General features: G+C 34.4%; 3 protein-coding genes and 1 long non-coding RNA gene across 6 annotated transcripts in view; 3 read left to right on the forward strand and 1 right to left on the reverse strand.

Moving 5' to 3' along the window:
- Positions 1-13: 13 nt before the first annotated feature.
- On the forward strand, positions 14-578 carry LOC137578266 (uncharacterized). Its single transcript, XM_068291958.1, has 2 exons — positions 14-206; positions 262-578. The coding sequence occupies exons 1-2, from the start codon at positions 14-16 to the stop codon at positions 540-542; spliced, it is 474 nt and encodes a 157-aa protein (XP_068148059.1). The 3' UTR covers positions 543-578.
- Positions 579-1,745: 1,167 nt separating this feature from the next.
- Positions 1,746-2,439, forward strand: LOC137577781 (uncharacterized). The gene is made up of 2 exons (XR_011032482.1): positions 1,746-2,108; positions 2,168-2,439. It is a non-coding gene; the product is annotated as an uncharacterized lncRNA (long non-coding RNA).
- Positions 2,440-2,765: 326 nt separating this feature from the next.
- Mgat1 (alpha-1,3-mannosyl-glycoprotein 2-beta-N-acetylglucosaminyltransferase) lies at positions 2,766-6,799 on the forward strand. Its single transcript, XM_068288889.1, has 7 exons — positions 2,766-2,937; positions 2,997-3,779; positions 3,842-4,272; positions 4,342-4,446; positions 4,510-4,600; positions 4,665-4,835; positions 6,092-6,799. Exons 2-7 carry the CDS (start codon positions 3,294-3,296, stop codon positions 6,203-6,205), a joined length of 1,398 nt encoding a protein of 465 aa, XP_068144990.1. The 5' UTR covers positions 2,766-2,937; positions 2,997-3,293; the 3' UTR covers positions 6,206-6,799.
- The window catches only part of lms (lateral muscles scarcer), an 88,582-nt gene continuing 81,104 nt past the window's right edge, over positions 6,735-14,212 (reverse strand). Inside the window, exons 1-2 of one of the 3 annotated variants that reach the window (XM_068288890.1) lie at positions 11,039-11,424; positions 6,735-7,636 (exon numbers count right to left, since the gene is read on the reverse strand). In XM_068288890.1, the coding sequence (XP_068144991.1) occupies positions 6,810-7,636; positions 11,039-11,351 (1,140 nt within the window). In that variant the 5' untranslated portion in view covers positions 11,352-11,424 and the 3' untranslated portion in view covers positions 6,735-6,809. Of the gene's footprint in view, positions 7,637-11,038; positions 11,425-14,212 lie in introns of those variants that run through there. The other 2 variants (XM_068288892.1, XR_011032263.1) reach the window with 2 other exon arrangements.

Here is a 14,212-nt window from a genome sequence, read left to right on the forward strand (position 1 = left end):
TACTTAGTCAAAGATGTTAGTATTTCGAAAATCGATCTATATATTCGTGTATTTTCTTTGTTTTACTGAGGCTTTTCGCATTCCACGAAAACTAAAAAGTCAATATCTCTATGAAAATCCCACAACTGAAAGAGTTGAGGAAACGATTCTAGATTCAGACTATTCCAGAGTTTCGGAAGTTGATTGGAAAATATTTGACAAAAATGGTAAATTAATAAATTGCAAGTAAATTTCTCTTTTGATTAAAGTTTATCCTCTCAGTCTTTACCTTGACCTCCGGTAAACCATTGCCATCTGTGTGTAAATCAACCGGCTCATATTTCAAGGATTATGGATGGCTAAACAGTAATCACCGAAATGATGCCATTAAAACACCTCGTCCATATCTCAAAGAATTACGTGACATTATGTATGAGAATGCGAATGCCGAGATTTGCCATCAGCCCGAAATGCTAAATGTGCTTCAGTTTCTCGAGTGTCAAGTGCAAAGGCATATGCGTTTGGAATTGGAAGTGCCTAATTATCCAGTTGAACCTAAATAAGACTCAATTTTAAAACAACCGCCAAGAAATGGTGTGACTGCATTTCAATATTTTTGACTTTCGAAAAAAAATCATTTGGGAATATTTTTGGGTTTATGGCAAATAAAATAAATTTTTAATTGGTTGAGATACTTATGATATGGCCAGATAAATAGGAGTGAGCCTAGGGTCTTTAGAAATGTTCGTAAATTTATACTGCTAGTTCTATGATCTGATACTTAAATATTTGTAATACTTTCCAGTACCAGTAATAATTACCAGTTTTCAAAATTTTTATAAATATTTTTTGCTCTTTTTGGCTCTCCAGGGTATTTGTAAGAAATAGCTCCAAATTCGTAATAACCGCCACCAAGAAAGGCAAAATAAGGAATTCAATGAAAATCCAACCATGTTTAGATATAGAGCTTAAATCTGTTGCCTTCAATATGACAAAAGGCAAAAGAAGCCGAAATTCTATTTTTCAGATTGTGTTCCATTTGTCATTATGAATTTGGCGGGATTTCGAACCTACGTAATAGGACAATCATTTATATCAGTTCAAAGAAATTTTTAAGGATAAAATCAGTTAGCTGGCCCACTAGAACTTTGAATAGTTCAGTTTGATAACGGGAGGGAAGGCCAAAAAGTTTTGAAATTGGAATTGGCAATTTGTTTATCAAAAAGTATTTGAATATTTGTTTAATTTTACTTTATCGAGAAAATCGAATTATAAGGGATACATTTGTTTCTCATTTATTTGAAAAACTTATTGGAAAACAAGTTCAAGCTTTATAGTTTTTAAAGACACGCTTTTAGACACACGGACTTCAATCTTAAATGTATCTCTGAAAATATTTGTAGGCTTTGATGTCGATTTTCAGAGTATACAATTAAATATATATTTATTCCAAAGATTTTTAAACATCTGCAAAGAGGACCGATAGCTTCCAGTGGAACTTTTTTCTTTTTCTAAACTGTTTTCTTTAAGATTATCTTGAAAAATCATCGTTTGTGAACTGACTTTATATAGGTACAACCAGTTCACCCAATGGGCAGCTCAGAGGAGGGTTTAAATTTGATCATTCAATTTAATATAACATTTCTTAGGTTAGCCCCCCTTATTTGAATCCTGGCTACGCTCTTGAATCTGAGCGGCCTGTGACAGCTGTGAAATCAGCTGTTTCTGTAATGTGATGGTGAATAAAATTTCCAACACACCGCAATACAATCAAAGTGAACTCAACTAAATACAAACTTTTCTGTTATTTTTAAGCAAATTATTTGAATTATATTGCTATTAATTTTTCCAAAAGGATGCCCAGGCCAAAATCGGGAGTGAAAATCGTGGGGCAAAGTCGCAAGGCTCCATTAATGGCTAAAAAACCACGCTTAACACCAGGCGAAGCGGACTTGCTGCGAATTTACAAAATTGATGATGATCCTGAGAGAGGTCCTTGGCTGGATCGCCTATTCGGTTATATGAAGCAACGCGGTACACCGATACGCAAATGTCCGAAAGTTTTACGCGATCTCCTGGATATATATAAATTGTATCAACATGTGAAGGCAGGCGGTGGTTATGCAGAGGTAAAGTGAAGACAATCTCTCTCATCTTGTTGACCTTTAAATATTTGCTTATATTTTAGGTCACCAAGAAAGGATTGTGGAATGAAATTGCTATGAAACAAGGAGTAGATATAAAATTGTCAACAAGCGCCACAACAAGACTTCGAATACATTATTGCCGAACTATTTTGCCCTTTGAATGTCATTTTGATCGTGATGGAGTTGATCCTTTGCAGGTGGAGGCGGATGGTAGGAAGCCCAAGAGCACCGGTACACTAACGCTCTTTTGAGTCCCTCTTCTTGGGGCAGCCAAAGTGGCAAGTTGTAAAAAGAACAGCCTCCAAACAGAAAATTTAAAAAAAATAAAGTTTGTTTTATTAGCTTTAAGTAAGTAAGTTTACCTAGTAAGTTCTATGAGCTTTAGTCCGAATTACTCTAAGCAAATGAAATTTTTACACTGAATATCTAAAATATGTTTTTATTTGTGTTTTTGAAAGGGGTTTAAATTACAAACTAATAATTGGAAATTTTATTGCTCGACATCTTTTTTCATGTTAATGCCTAAATCCAGCAATGGATGGCGGCAGTGGGTTGATGTAGATGTAGATACATGTACAATGTCAGGCAATAACTGTCATCGACTATCGATATTTTTCTCACAGCTGTTGATTTGCACTGCTCTTCATTATCAACAAATCGCCAGTCAATATATATCCAAGTCCAGAACAGAATATTTAAACAATTGGACCGCTAATGAGTAGAAGACTAGCCGATATACCCACAAACCGATCCCCCATCCCCGTATATTTAGCAACGTGTCAATTTCACGGTACGCTAAAGTCAATTTAAGGTGAGACATACACACGACAAATAAAAAAGCAACAAAATTTATGTGATTTTTCGCTTTAGAATATCTTGAACACATTTGTTGACAACGTGAGGCGATGGCTTAAAGCTTAAAAATGGAAAAATGATTACTGCAACTAGCCTAGGGCCACGGTCAAAGGGCTTCCAAATTGTTTTGTTCACATCACCAGCAGGACCAGCAGCACGACCACCGAAACGGAGGACTACAACGACTCCAATTCCTATTATTCCTTGCCAGCAAAGCTAAGCGGGAACGTAAACATCTCCCACCACCAAAAAAAGTAATCTCACATTTCCTTAAACTCCACCACAACCTTTTGAAATAAGCCCAGTTCGAAGATGCGTTCCCGCAAAGTGCTGTTAGTGATTGGTTTTTTGATTACGTGGACCTATGTCACCTATTATATATTGCTACGCAGCACTGGGACACAAATGACCTATTTTCAAAAGCAAAACCTGCTTCATTTGGGCAATCTAGCGAGGGAGCAAAGTCAACAAAGTCGCAATCTGAATAGAAATGTTATAGAATTTTTGAAAATTAAATATTTAGAACATACACAACAACAAATATCATTAACAACGCCCAGAATTAGCATAGTGGCAGCTGAGATATCCAATGAATTGGTAGACCAGCAGCAGCAGGAACAAAAAGAGGAAAACCCATCAAAATCTCAAAAAATACCCACTAAGACATATCTCTCGAATGGTGAACCAATTATACCCATTTTGGTATTCTCCTGCAATCGGATTACGGTGAAAAAATGTTTGGACAATCTAGTGCAATATCGTCCCAGTGTCGAACAGTTTCCCATTATTGTGTCACAGGTGAGTAGGTTAATTTTTATCTCACTGTGAAGTAATCTTTAAATTGTGCTGTCATTTTTTAGGACTGTGGCGATGAGCCCACTAAGGAGGTGATACTCTCGTATGGAAATCAACTAACACTCATAGAGCAACCCGATTTAAGTGATATCAGAGTTTTGCCAAAAGAGAAGAAATTCAAAGGTTATTATAAGATAGCCCGTCATTATGGCTGGGCCTTAAATACCACATTTCAAGTGGGTTTCGAATTTGTGATCATTGTCGAGGATGATTTGAACGTGGCCCCAGATTTCTTTGAATACTTCTTGGGTACACATAAATTGCTCAAACAAGATTCCAGCCTGTGGTGTGTATCCGCCTGGAATGATAATGGCAAAGCAGCGGTCGTAGATGCTTCCAGGCCCGAATTACTATATCGAACTGATTTCTTTCCGGGCTTAGGCTGGATGCTGACCAGAGATTTGTGGAGTGAACTAAGTGTCAAGTGGCCCAAATCGTAAGTGATGAAGAAAATTCTTGAAATCTTTTCATTAAATTAATGCTTATAAACTAATCACTATTTTAGCTTCTGGGATGATTGGATACGTCATCCGCAGCAACGCAAGGAACGTTCTTGCATCAGACCAGAAATCTCGCGTACTCGCACTTTTGGCAAAATTGGCGTGTCCAAGTAGGAACAATTTTAATTCTTATATGAATGATGTGTTTATTAATGTCATCTCTCTGTTTCTAGTGGCCTATTTTTTGACAAATATCTTAAACACATTAAGCTCAGTGAGGACTTTGTAAGGTTTAGTAAAATTAATATGACTTATCTGTTAAAGGTAACTAATGATAATATTATTTATCTTATTGGTTAATTAACTTTTACATTTTGTATTTCATTAGGACAATTATGATAATACATTTCTTCGTCAAGTTTATACCTATCCAATTGTCACCTATGATGAGTTGAGACGCAATTTAATAGCAGCCGATGGACCAGTGCGAATACAATATACCACAAGAGACCAATATAAACGTATGACACGACTGTTGGGTCTAATGGACGACTTTAAGGTAAATATATATAGACAACCAAGAATAACTCTGAAGTCTTTAGCCTGAAGAGTCTGCATAGAGTCGCAATATCGTTTTGAAGAGAGAAAAACTAGACAACTTTCTTAAAAGTAAATTAACCAACCTAAAACTAGTGTTAGATATTAAATATTTAAAAAATAAAAAATAGTCTTAACATTGGTTTTCTCGCACACCGCAGTTTTTGCCAATTTTACTATGTTAATAAAGATTAGTTAAAATTTTAGTAATAACCTTTGGGATTTTCCAGCTTATCAAGCTAAGAGAACAATGTCAAAGGGTATAAGAAATGTTCCAGAGGGCAGATACGGTTAGACTTTAGTAAAAGCCTTTAAATTTATTTATTTTTTGTATCTATAGCTACGTAAAAGTAAAAGTGTTTAAGAAAGGGTTATTAAGGAAAGTTGAAAGTTTTTTTTTATTTTGGAGTAGGTCCGCGTACAAAATCACTTCATTCCAGGCCGCATTTTAAGCTAACCACTATAATAATACATATATATTAATACGACCGACGCACATCCAAGCTAGTACCTGTGTTTGATAAAAAAACGTCAGGATCTAGAGTTTTTGAACGGTTAGGATCAAGGATCACCATATGGTTTCGTGCTGCCCATACTCTTCTTTGTCTGTAGTGGCATACTTTTCTGCTCAAAGGGATCGTTTTCAAATTAGCCATTATTTAACATATGTATTTAGAATTTAGCTATTTATAGTTTCAACAATTGAGCACAAAACTAACAAGACATCGACAAGAAACGAATTTTATTATTCACGGTTACTTCGAAAGCTGTGTTTATTTTCTGATTAGCAACCAGTTGCGATATGGAGCAAGACACTATATATTTGTTTCTACAAATGCTGCCAACTCAATTGCCTCGAGAATGCATAAAAACAAATTTGCTTGTTAATGACGTGTCTATTGAATTTTTTGCACTTGAAATGATTTTTTTGAAATAGTTTTCCATTACCAATTTTATAAAGTGTATAGGATTACACTGAAAACTAATACAGGCAGATTATGACAATGAGGAAGAACCAAGCGAGTTGTTTATTTTGAGAGATTTTGAGAGATAAGGTAATGCTAATTGCCTATTCATTAGAAGAATGAAACATCTGCAAACAGCTCAATGAAAGGTTCAAAGGTCTAAAAATTAAAATATTTCTTGAAATCTCTTTAAATTATTATCAAACATATCACTTTGAATGCCTTCTCTATATTTTATTTTATAATTTTCCAGAGTGGTGTACCACGCACTGCCTATCATGGAATTGTATCATTCTATTATAACAAACGACGAGTTCATTTGGCACCGAATGCCAATTGGAAGGGCTATGATTTATCCTGGAGCTAACATCACAAAATTTGAAGCGTAGCAAGGAAATGCAATACCAAAAAATAGTCCTACATATATTAGACATATACTATAATTAATTTGTTATATTAATTTAAGTTGGAACTAAGGAATCTCCTGCATAATGATAATTGAAACAAAGAGTCTCCACTAATGTAAATAAGTCACAAATGTTTTATGTTAATAGAATCTCTTTCTTCCTTGGGTTTTTTTTTGTTTATCATTTGAATTTAAGTTAAGTTTAATTACACTAAGTTTTGACATTGCAGCTCGAATTGGAATCTAAAAACACAAAAAAAAAACTAAAAAAAAAGAAGTCATTGTGATTTTTGAACAATTTAATTTATGACTAAAGAAAAAAAGAAAGAAAAAAGTCTACCCAAACCAACAATGTAATATAGTAGAAATGGAGATCCTAAACTATTTGTGCCACTCTCTCAAACCTAGTTATATATATAAATACACCCCGCCCCCCGAAACTCCTCCCACTCCCACACATTTAACAAATATTTATATAAACATATTTTTTGTGTGTGTGTATAATATACAGATATATATATATATATATAATAATAATAAATTATATAAAATTAATTGTATTTAATTATTCGTCTTCGTCAAGATGTTCGCAATCAATGTCACTGCTTTCAGATTCTGAGTGTTGTTGCTGTTGTTGGCCATTGGACAAATGGTCACGATAGGAGTTAATGGAACTTCCAGAGATTGGCTTAAGGAAATTTGCATTACTATCGCCAAAAACACGTTCCAGTTCGGCCAGGCCATTGGATGATGATGATGATGACTCGGTTTCCGTTTCCAGTGGTAGACTGGCATATTTCAACTGCAAGTATGCCTCACTTGGATGGCTGTGAAGTGGTTGCATTCCTGGATAATCCACATAGGATTTGCAACGTGTCTTCGCCGACATTCCAGCGGCAAAGGGCATGGCAAAATTCAAAGGTTGACCACGAGCCAATATCGAATTGCGGGCACTTTCCATAACACTCGCGTTCGGTTGATATGGACGCATGGGTCCAGTAATCGCGGGACTATGTGATGTTGCCATGGGTGCAGCAGTTCCACCACCATTCAACATAATAGATTGTATGGGTGTTGGTCCCGCCGGCGTTTGACTGAATAGCCAAAGTCTATCACCCACAACCATGGGCCTGGCCAGACCTCCAATGCCCAGTTGGGCATAGTAATGGGAGGCCAACGTCTCCACATCGGATGTGTATTTACGTTTCCATTTGGTGCGACGATTCTGGAACCAGATCTTAATTTGTGTCTCCGTCAATTGCAATTGCTTTGCCAGTGCCGTTCTCTTGGCCACCGATAAATATTTGCCACGTTCGAATTCCGTTTCCAATGCCTTGATCTGAGATGCTGAGAATGCAGTTCGAGGGCGTTTCTTTCGATCATCCTGAAGAGCTGCAAACAGAATAACAACAAAAATAAGTGGCTTATCGACATTAATTGCTACCGACAGCAAATTGTTCGTTTGCTGATCTCTAAATTTAAATTAAAATTTTTTGGCTGTGCTTTTGAAATGGTTTTTGTTTTTGTTCGTGTGCATCAATTCATTTAACTTGAAATCTAATTGGTCATTTGACTAAAAACATTCTTTTTGCTTGACCGCAAACAAATTGCCATATAAATTGCCAAACCCCCCACCCGGCCTCCATCCTCTCTCTCTCTCACTGCATCACCTCTAATAGATTCCCTCAAGATTTCTTTGTGTAGTTCCTTTTGACATTTGCATCATTAGCTCGCTCTGTGACATCCATTCAAAGCTTCATTATTTCTTATTATATCTTGTTTTTATTTTTTTTACTTTTTTTTTTTTTTTAAATTTCACGAATGACAGACAAGATCACTCAACCGTAAACATCAGTGGCAATTGAAGGAAAAGTATCCATAATTTGTAAATATTTAACTAATACAAATATATATATTAAGGTATATCTGCTCTAAAAAGCCATTTGAGTTGAGTTATTAGTTTCAATTTTTTATATTCTATTTAAAAACAAACTTCTGCATTAATTTTAGCTTTTACTATGTGAATCTTTTATCTCTTTCGTTTCTTTACTGAGAAGTTTTCCAACTCCATATAGTTTTCATCTCTATTTCAGATTAGATTGAATAATATTTCCAAAACCAAATGACTTTTAGTTTGTTTGTTATAATTGAGTCTAGATCTTAAATATAAAGAAATACCTTCAATTTCTTCAATTTGGATATTGAATTGTACAGATTTCATTATCAAAGTTTTTTTACGCTTTCAGATATATATCTGAAATAAACTGATAATATTATCAGTTTATCATAAAAGCGAACATTCGAATATAATAATAATTTCAAGTTTATTGTACTTCAATATCAATATCAATTTAAAGTAATTTAAGGGTAGTTTAGATCAAACCAGAGGGCCGGGGCTAACTTCGACCGCGTCAAAGTTTGTATACCCTTGCAACTTTTTTGGTAACTCTATCCTTACCTATTAGCCATCAATGTGGAAGAACGTTTTATCTAAAAAGGCTTATGCTTGCGAAAGAAAGGCCTACAATCATAGGAAATAACGAAGATATTGATCAAAGTCACTGTTTTCCACCGATCGTTCCTATGGGAGCTATATGATATAGTCACCCGATCTTGATCAAATTTGGCATAGTCGCTTATAGGCGTAGTAAACTCTCTAATATTAAGTTTCACGATAATAGCATAGAAAATAACGAAGTTATTGAGAAAAGTCACTGTTCGTGACTTTGGGGTTTGTATGGGAGCTATATGATATAGTGGTCCGATCCGGCTGAATCCGAGATATACAACGCCTGCAGTATATACAAGCCTACGTGCAAAATTTCAGCTCTGTAGCTCTTACGGCCTAGGAGGAGTTTGCGTTGATCCAGACGGACGGACGGACGGACGGACATGGCTAGTTGAACTCGTCTCGTCGTGCTGATCAAGAATATATATACTTTGTATGGTCGGAGATGCTTCGTTCTATGCGTTGCACACTTCTGACCAAAATTAATATACCCTTTTTGCAAGGGTATAAAAATCAAAGGAGCTAACATCGGCTATGCCGAAGTTTGTATACCCTTGCAGTCCTTGGTAATAATAATTTTACATGTTCAAAATTTGTTTTCTGCAACTCAATTCATCAATATACAAACAAAACAATTTTACTCTCATATTATCACATATGTAAATTTCATAGCATACTCGATTTTTATGAAAATGTTTCTTCTAGTTCTTCTAGAGCTATATGATATAGTTGTCCGATCCTTATGGTTTTCATACTTTATTTTTGCCGGGTAATAAAAACCACCGAAAAAAAATTTCAGCCCGGCAGCTCTTAAGACGGCTGAGTAAAATGCGTACGCACAGACGGACGGACAGACGGACATGGCTATATCAACTCAGCTCTCACGCTGATCAAGAATATATATACTTTATGGGGTCGGAAACGTCTCCTTCTGTGCGTTACAAACATCTGATCAATTTTATAATACCCTCTGCAAGGGTATAAAAATCATTAGTTTAATATACTCATTAGGAATCGAGTCAAATTTCATAAGATGGGGCGACTATATCATGTAGACTCTAGACTTTAGTTAGTTTTGAATACTTTTCGGTCTTTTTGTTGTTGATCTAATCAATAATGAATCCGTTGAATGAATCCAACTGCAGATTAAAATTTTTGAGTTCGTTTTAATTAGGTAATCAAAATTCTACGGTATACAGTATAATGGACCTCGTGGCATCATCTGGCTCTGTGGAATCTTGGCCGTTTTCATGACACAATTTCCGGCTCTTCAGAAAATCGGCCTATAAGTCAGTCCCTTCTCCACCAATGTGTCAATAACGACTTTCTTTTCACGGCCTAATTGCTTATATTTTGACACCATTTCGCTATTGACTCTCAGAAACAACTGTCTTCCCGTGCAATCACTCGCAAATTACGAAATTTTGATGCCAGTACATCGACAATTCTTCAACGAAAGAAACCCTTTTTATTTAATTGGAAATCCATCATGTGATTGCCATAAATTTCTAATTATTTTGCCAGTGGTGCGGTTTTCATGACCGCCAGTGTATATCGTAAAGCCCTAATTACAACTTTTACTTGGAAATCTAAAGAAATTAATATATACATATACATAAATAAGACCGATTTAGGCCTATTTTCAAATTGTAGATAACGTGTAAACTGCTTTTGTTCAAAATTCAAAATATGTTCAAAATATTTTAACATTTTTAAACAAACAAACTTAAAGAAGTATACGATTTCAATAATTTTCAATTCTGTCCAACAAAGTGGAAAAAGTAAATTTAAATTTTTTTTAAGTCTTTAGTTTAAGAAAAAAACCGATAAACTATATCGAATTCTTTAAAAAAAACTTGTTTCTTGATCAAGGTACAAGGATTAAAAATTTTAAAAAATCCTTAAAAATGTTTTGGATCCATCGTTGATCGTTGATTGCATTTAACAATTTGTACTCAAATTTAAATCATTTTTAAATTCATTTTTCTAAATATGTTGAAGGAAGCAAACAAGATCTACTTGACAAAATTTTGAAAATATATAATGTCCACAGGCTCGTGCGTAACCTTCATGAAAATTGTCTCTTAAAGGCTTGAAAATTTATTGAAAACTTATCTATAGATGGGTGTTAACCCCCAGAAACCTCCAACTCTATACGAAACTGATTGTTTATATGAAACATTTTTCTAACTCTTTCAAATTTTGATCCCTAACTTCAACTCTACTCTATGATTATCTCCCATTATATCAACTCCTCGTGGAAAAACCTTATTATAGATACACACCATTGCCATCATCCGAAGTCAAATCGTTGTCACTTTTCGTATCCTCCAGAGTGTCTTCGTCTAGGCAACTTGAGGTGGCTGGACTTGAGACACGCGATGAAACAGAGACATCGATATCGTTATCAACGTTAGATCCACCCAAGTCATTTTGTATTGGTTGTGGATGTTGTAGTTGTTGCTGCTGCTGTTGTGTTTCATCGATTACTTCAAAACTATGAGAACATGATCGAGAGGAACGCGTGTCGGGTTTGGCCAAAATCTGTTCAATTGAAAAACTATGCGGATACCGACGGACAACAGATTGTGAGTCCATTTTGTATAAAATTCGTGTTAGTTTCGTTTCGATTCGATTGGATTTGGAACGAAGCCAGAGATCAGTAAACACAACAGCACGCGACGAATGTTTTCGAAAAACTAATTTCAATATGCCCAAGAATCCTTAACAAGATGCAAGATACTTATCTTGCCTCAATGGGCGGGATCTATATACATATATATCCATATGGCCACTTTCTATTGGCTCGTATGCAAAACATGTGTGTTTTATTTTTAAGATCTGTTCAGTTCTGTCTTTTCTTTTCTCTACCCCATCGCTGGTGATCTTTGGTGTGCGTGTGTGTGTGTGTGTGTATGTGGGGTGTGGCCTACGTTTCTGTCGGCTATGATTAAAAGTCATAATTTTTGGCTAATTGTCTACAAGTAGAGCTATTTAATATTTCGATGGCGTTTTGCTAAATATATTTAATAAGTTTGCCAACATATTTATCATACCAAATGATTAATGAATGAGGGGTGAAAATATTGGGGCACGTTTTTTTGAAATTATCGGAAAATGTGTTTATGATGTGGTTTAAAGAAATAAATTTATAAATTTATTATTATATGCCTTTTATATAGTGATAATAACATTGCGCAAGGTTAAATAGTTTTCAGCTTCTTAGATGATTGCTTCCTCAATTAAGAGTGTCCCAATGCAATGTGAAAGTATGTAGTGCGATCTTTTAAGATCGTATTGAAAATTCGGAAATCCATTTAGTTAATTTATAATTTAAAGAGAACTTGTATAACTTTGACAATAGGTACACAAGCTGGAGCACATTAAGGAGTAGTATCTTGCTTTTTGATAAAAAATATGAAATTTGAGATACCATCAACATTTTTCTTCTTTTGAAATAGATCAATCACAGGGTAAAAAGAAGCTCGATAAGATTATTTTTTCCTAAGGTAAGGTTTAAGTCTTTAGCATTTCAAGAATGTGATGTGAAAATTTGAAGTAAATCGGAGAACCAGACAAAGATATAGAGCTTCAGCTGATTGGTCTTAACCGCCTGACGAAAAAAATTTTCAGACTAAAGCTACTAAAACTGACTTACTTAACTAACAAAACGCTTAATATTATAAATCATTGCATATTTACTTTTTGGTAAAAATATTTTTATATACATTTTATTATTTATTTACTTACAGATGTGTAAATTTTGCACAAAAACCGAAAAATTGTAAGGTGCAAATTTGTTATCCCTAAATTATTACTAATTTTGAGAGATTATTATAGGTATAAAACTCGAGAAAAGATGTCAATAAAAGGCTTATATAAATGGGAATATGCCTCACGATGGAGGAACTCATTTTTTGATTAAGATCAAGGGACTATATCTTAGCTATAAGATATGGACGATCGGTGGAAAACATTGTCTTTGATTAATAACTTTAAATTTAGACATGTTTTAATAAGGTTTTAGAAATCTTTTCAACGATTTCATACTGTTTTCTTTAGCTTTTAATAGGTAAATTATATTATTTAGAGAGTTTTATTAAATGTCTGATCCCAGATCCTTGTGGTTATGTTAAGGCGGCACAAAAGATAAGCAGGATATCAATAAAGTATAGAGTTTGTTGATGTAAGCTTTAATTTGCTATTTTATTTCTCTTCTTTGTGATTCACAACTGGTTTTAGCGTAAAAGGAGTGATTAAATGATAATATTTTGACCTACTTGACATTAGTTTACAGACAAACCGTTCACTTTAAATGCTGTCTTAATAAAAATTGCTTACTCTATGGAATATTGTTGTTGTTTGTATATAATGTGTATAAAAAGTGGACTTGAATATGAAATTATCAACTATAATACTACAGAAATTATATAAAAGTATACAAAAGTGTATAATATTTGTGATTGCAATTGCTTGAAGTTTTGATAAATCAAATATTTGTGTATATTCGAATGATTAAACCGAATCTCCAAGGCACTAAACTGGTGGATGGAATGGTTAGAACGAATCGGTTCAATATCTTTAAAGCGTTGGGTCAATGGTTATCGCTTATATTTTTATCATGTTGGGGTCCTTAACCCACAGGCATGGTAGACACAGTGATCCGACCAATGAATTGGCGGTTGAGGCGTAAATGGGCAAGATTTTCCAATTTAGTTAAATAAACCGATTCCAGGAACAGGGAGTAGACCACAGCCCATCCTTAAATGGATTGTATGCATTATTATTCATATTATTAGGTAAAATTTCCATTTACTTTTCTTCATGTTGTAAAAATGTCACATTTTAAAGATTTATATGCTCGTAGTCATAAAATATTTGCATTAAGTATGGTCCTAGTTTGAAATGGACGTGTGACCACTGAAATTATCTTTTAGTTGATATGGCCATAGAGGGAAAATTCCTGCTCAGGTTGGAAAATTCTCTTGATATGGAGTAGGTTAATTGGTTAAATGATGTGTAATGGGTCACAAAATGTCAAAACTTTTTAATTACATTTAATTTGCAAGATTAGCAGATCCAAAAGAGGCCAAAATGGGGACTACTCACTTCTTCAACCAACCTCTGAGCTGTCCACTAAAATTTTGACAGGCAAATATTAAAATGTAATTTATTACTCATAATTTTTTGTTATTCGCAATGGTAAGTTTTATATTCTTAATTGGAAGAAATAATGGATAATATTTTTGTTCACCTATCTAGAAAGTTTTATATTCGGGTTAATTTGCCAAACGAAAAAACCTGAACACAGTTGAACGGGGTAAGAACCACACAAATCTTTGGCCATATAAAACGTTCATTAATTCGAAATTATTAACACATAACTCAGTTGGCCAAGAGTCGAGAGGGAAAAAGCAAAGCTGAAAAACTAAAAGGGAACAAGATTCAATAGACGAATG

Source organism: Drosophila tropicalis, unplaced genomic scaffold (assembly GCF_018151085.1).
Source record: "Drosophila tropicalis isolate 14030-0801.00 unplaced genomic scaffold, ASM1815108v1 contig_593, whole genome shotgun sequence".
Classification (NCBI taxonomy): domain Eukaryota; kingdom Metazoa; phylum Arthropoda; class Insecta; order Diptera; family Drosophilidae; genus Drosophila; species Drosophila tropicalis.

Excerpts from the sequence above, each read along its gene's own strand:
- Mgat1 (XM_068288889.1), top strand. The coding sequence starts at position 3,294 with ATGCGTTCCCGCAAAGTGCTGTTAGTGATTGGTTTTTTGATTACGTGG. Across the intron at positions 3,780-3,841 it reads TTCCCATTATTGTGTCACAG|GACTGTGGCGATGAGCCCAC; the intron begins GTGAGTAGGTTA and ends GTCATTTTTTAG. Across the intron at positions 4,601-4,664 it reads ATATGACTTATCTGTTAAAG|GACAATTATGATAATACATT; the intron begins GTAACTAATGAT and ends GTATTTCATTAG.
- LOC137578266 (XM_068291958.1), top strand. The coding sequence starts at position 14 with ATGTTAGTATTTCGAAAATCGATCTATATATTCGTGTATTTTCTTTGT. Across the intron at positions 207-261 it reads GAAAATATTTGACAAAAATG|TCTTTACCTTGACCTCCGGT; the intron begins GTAAATTAATAA and ends TTATCCTCTCAG.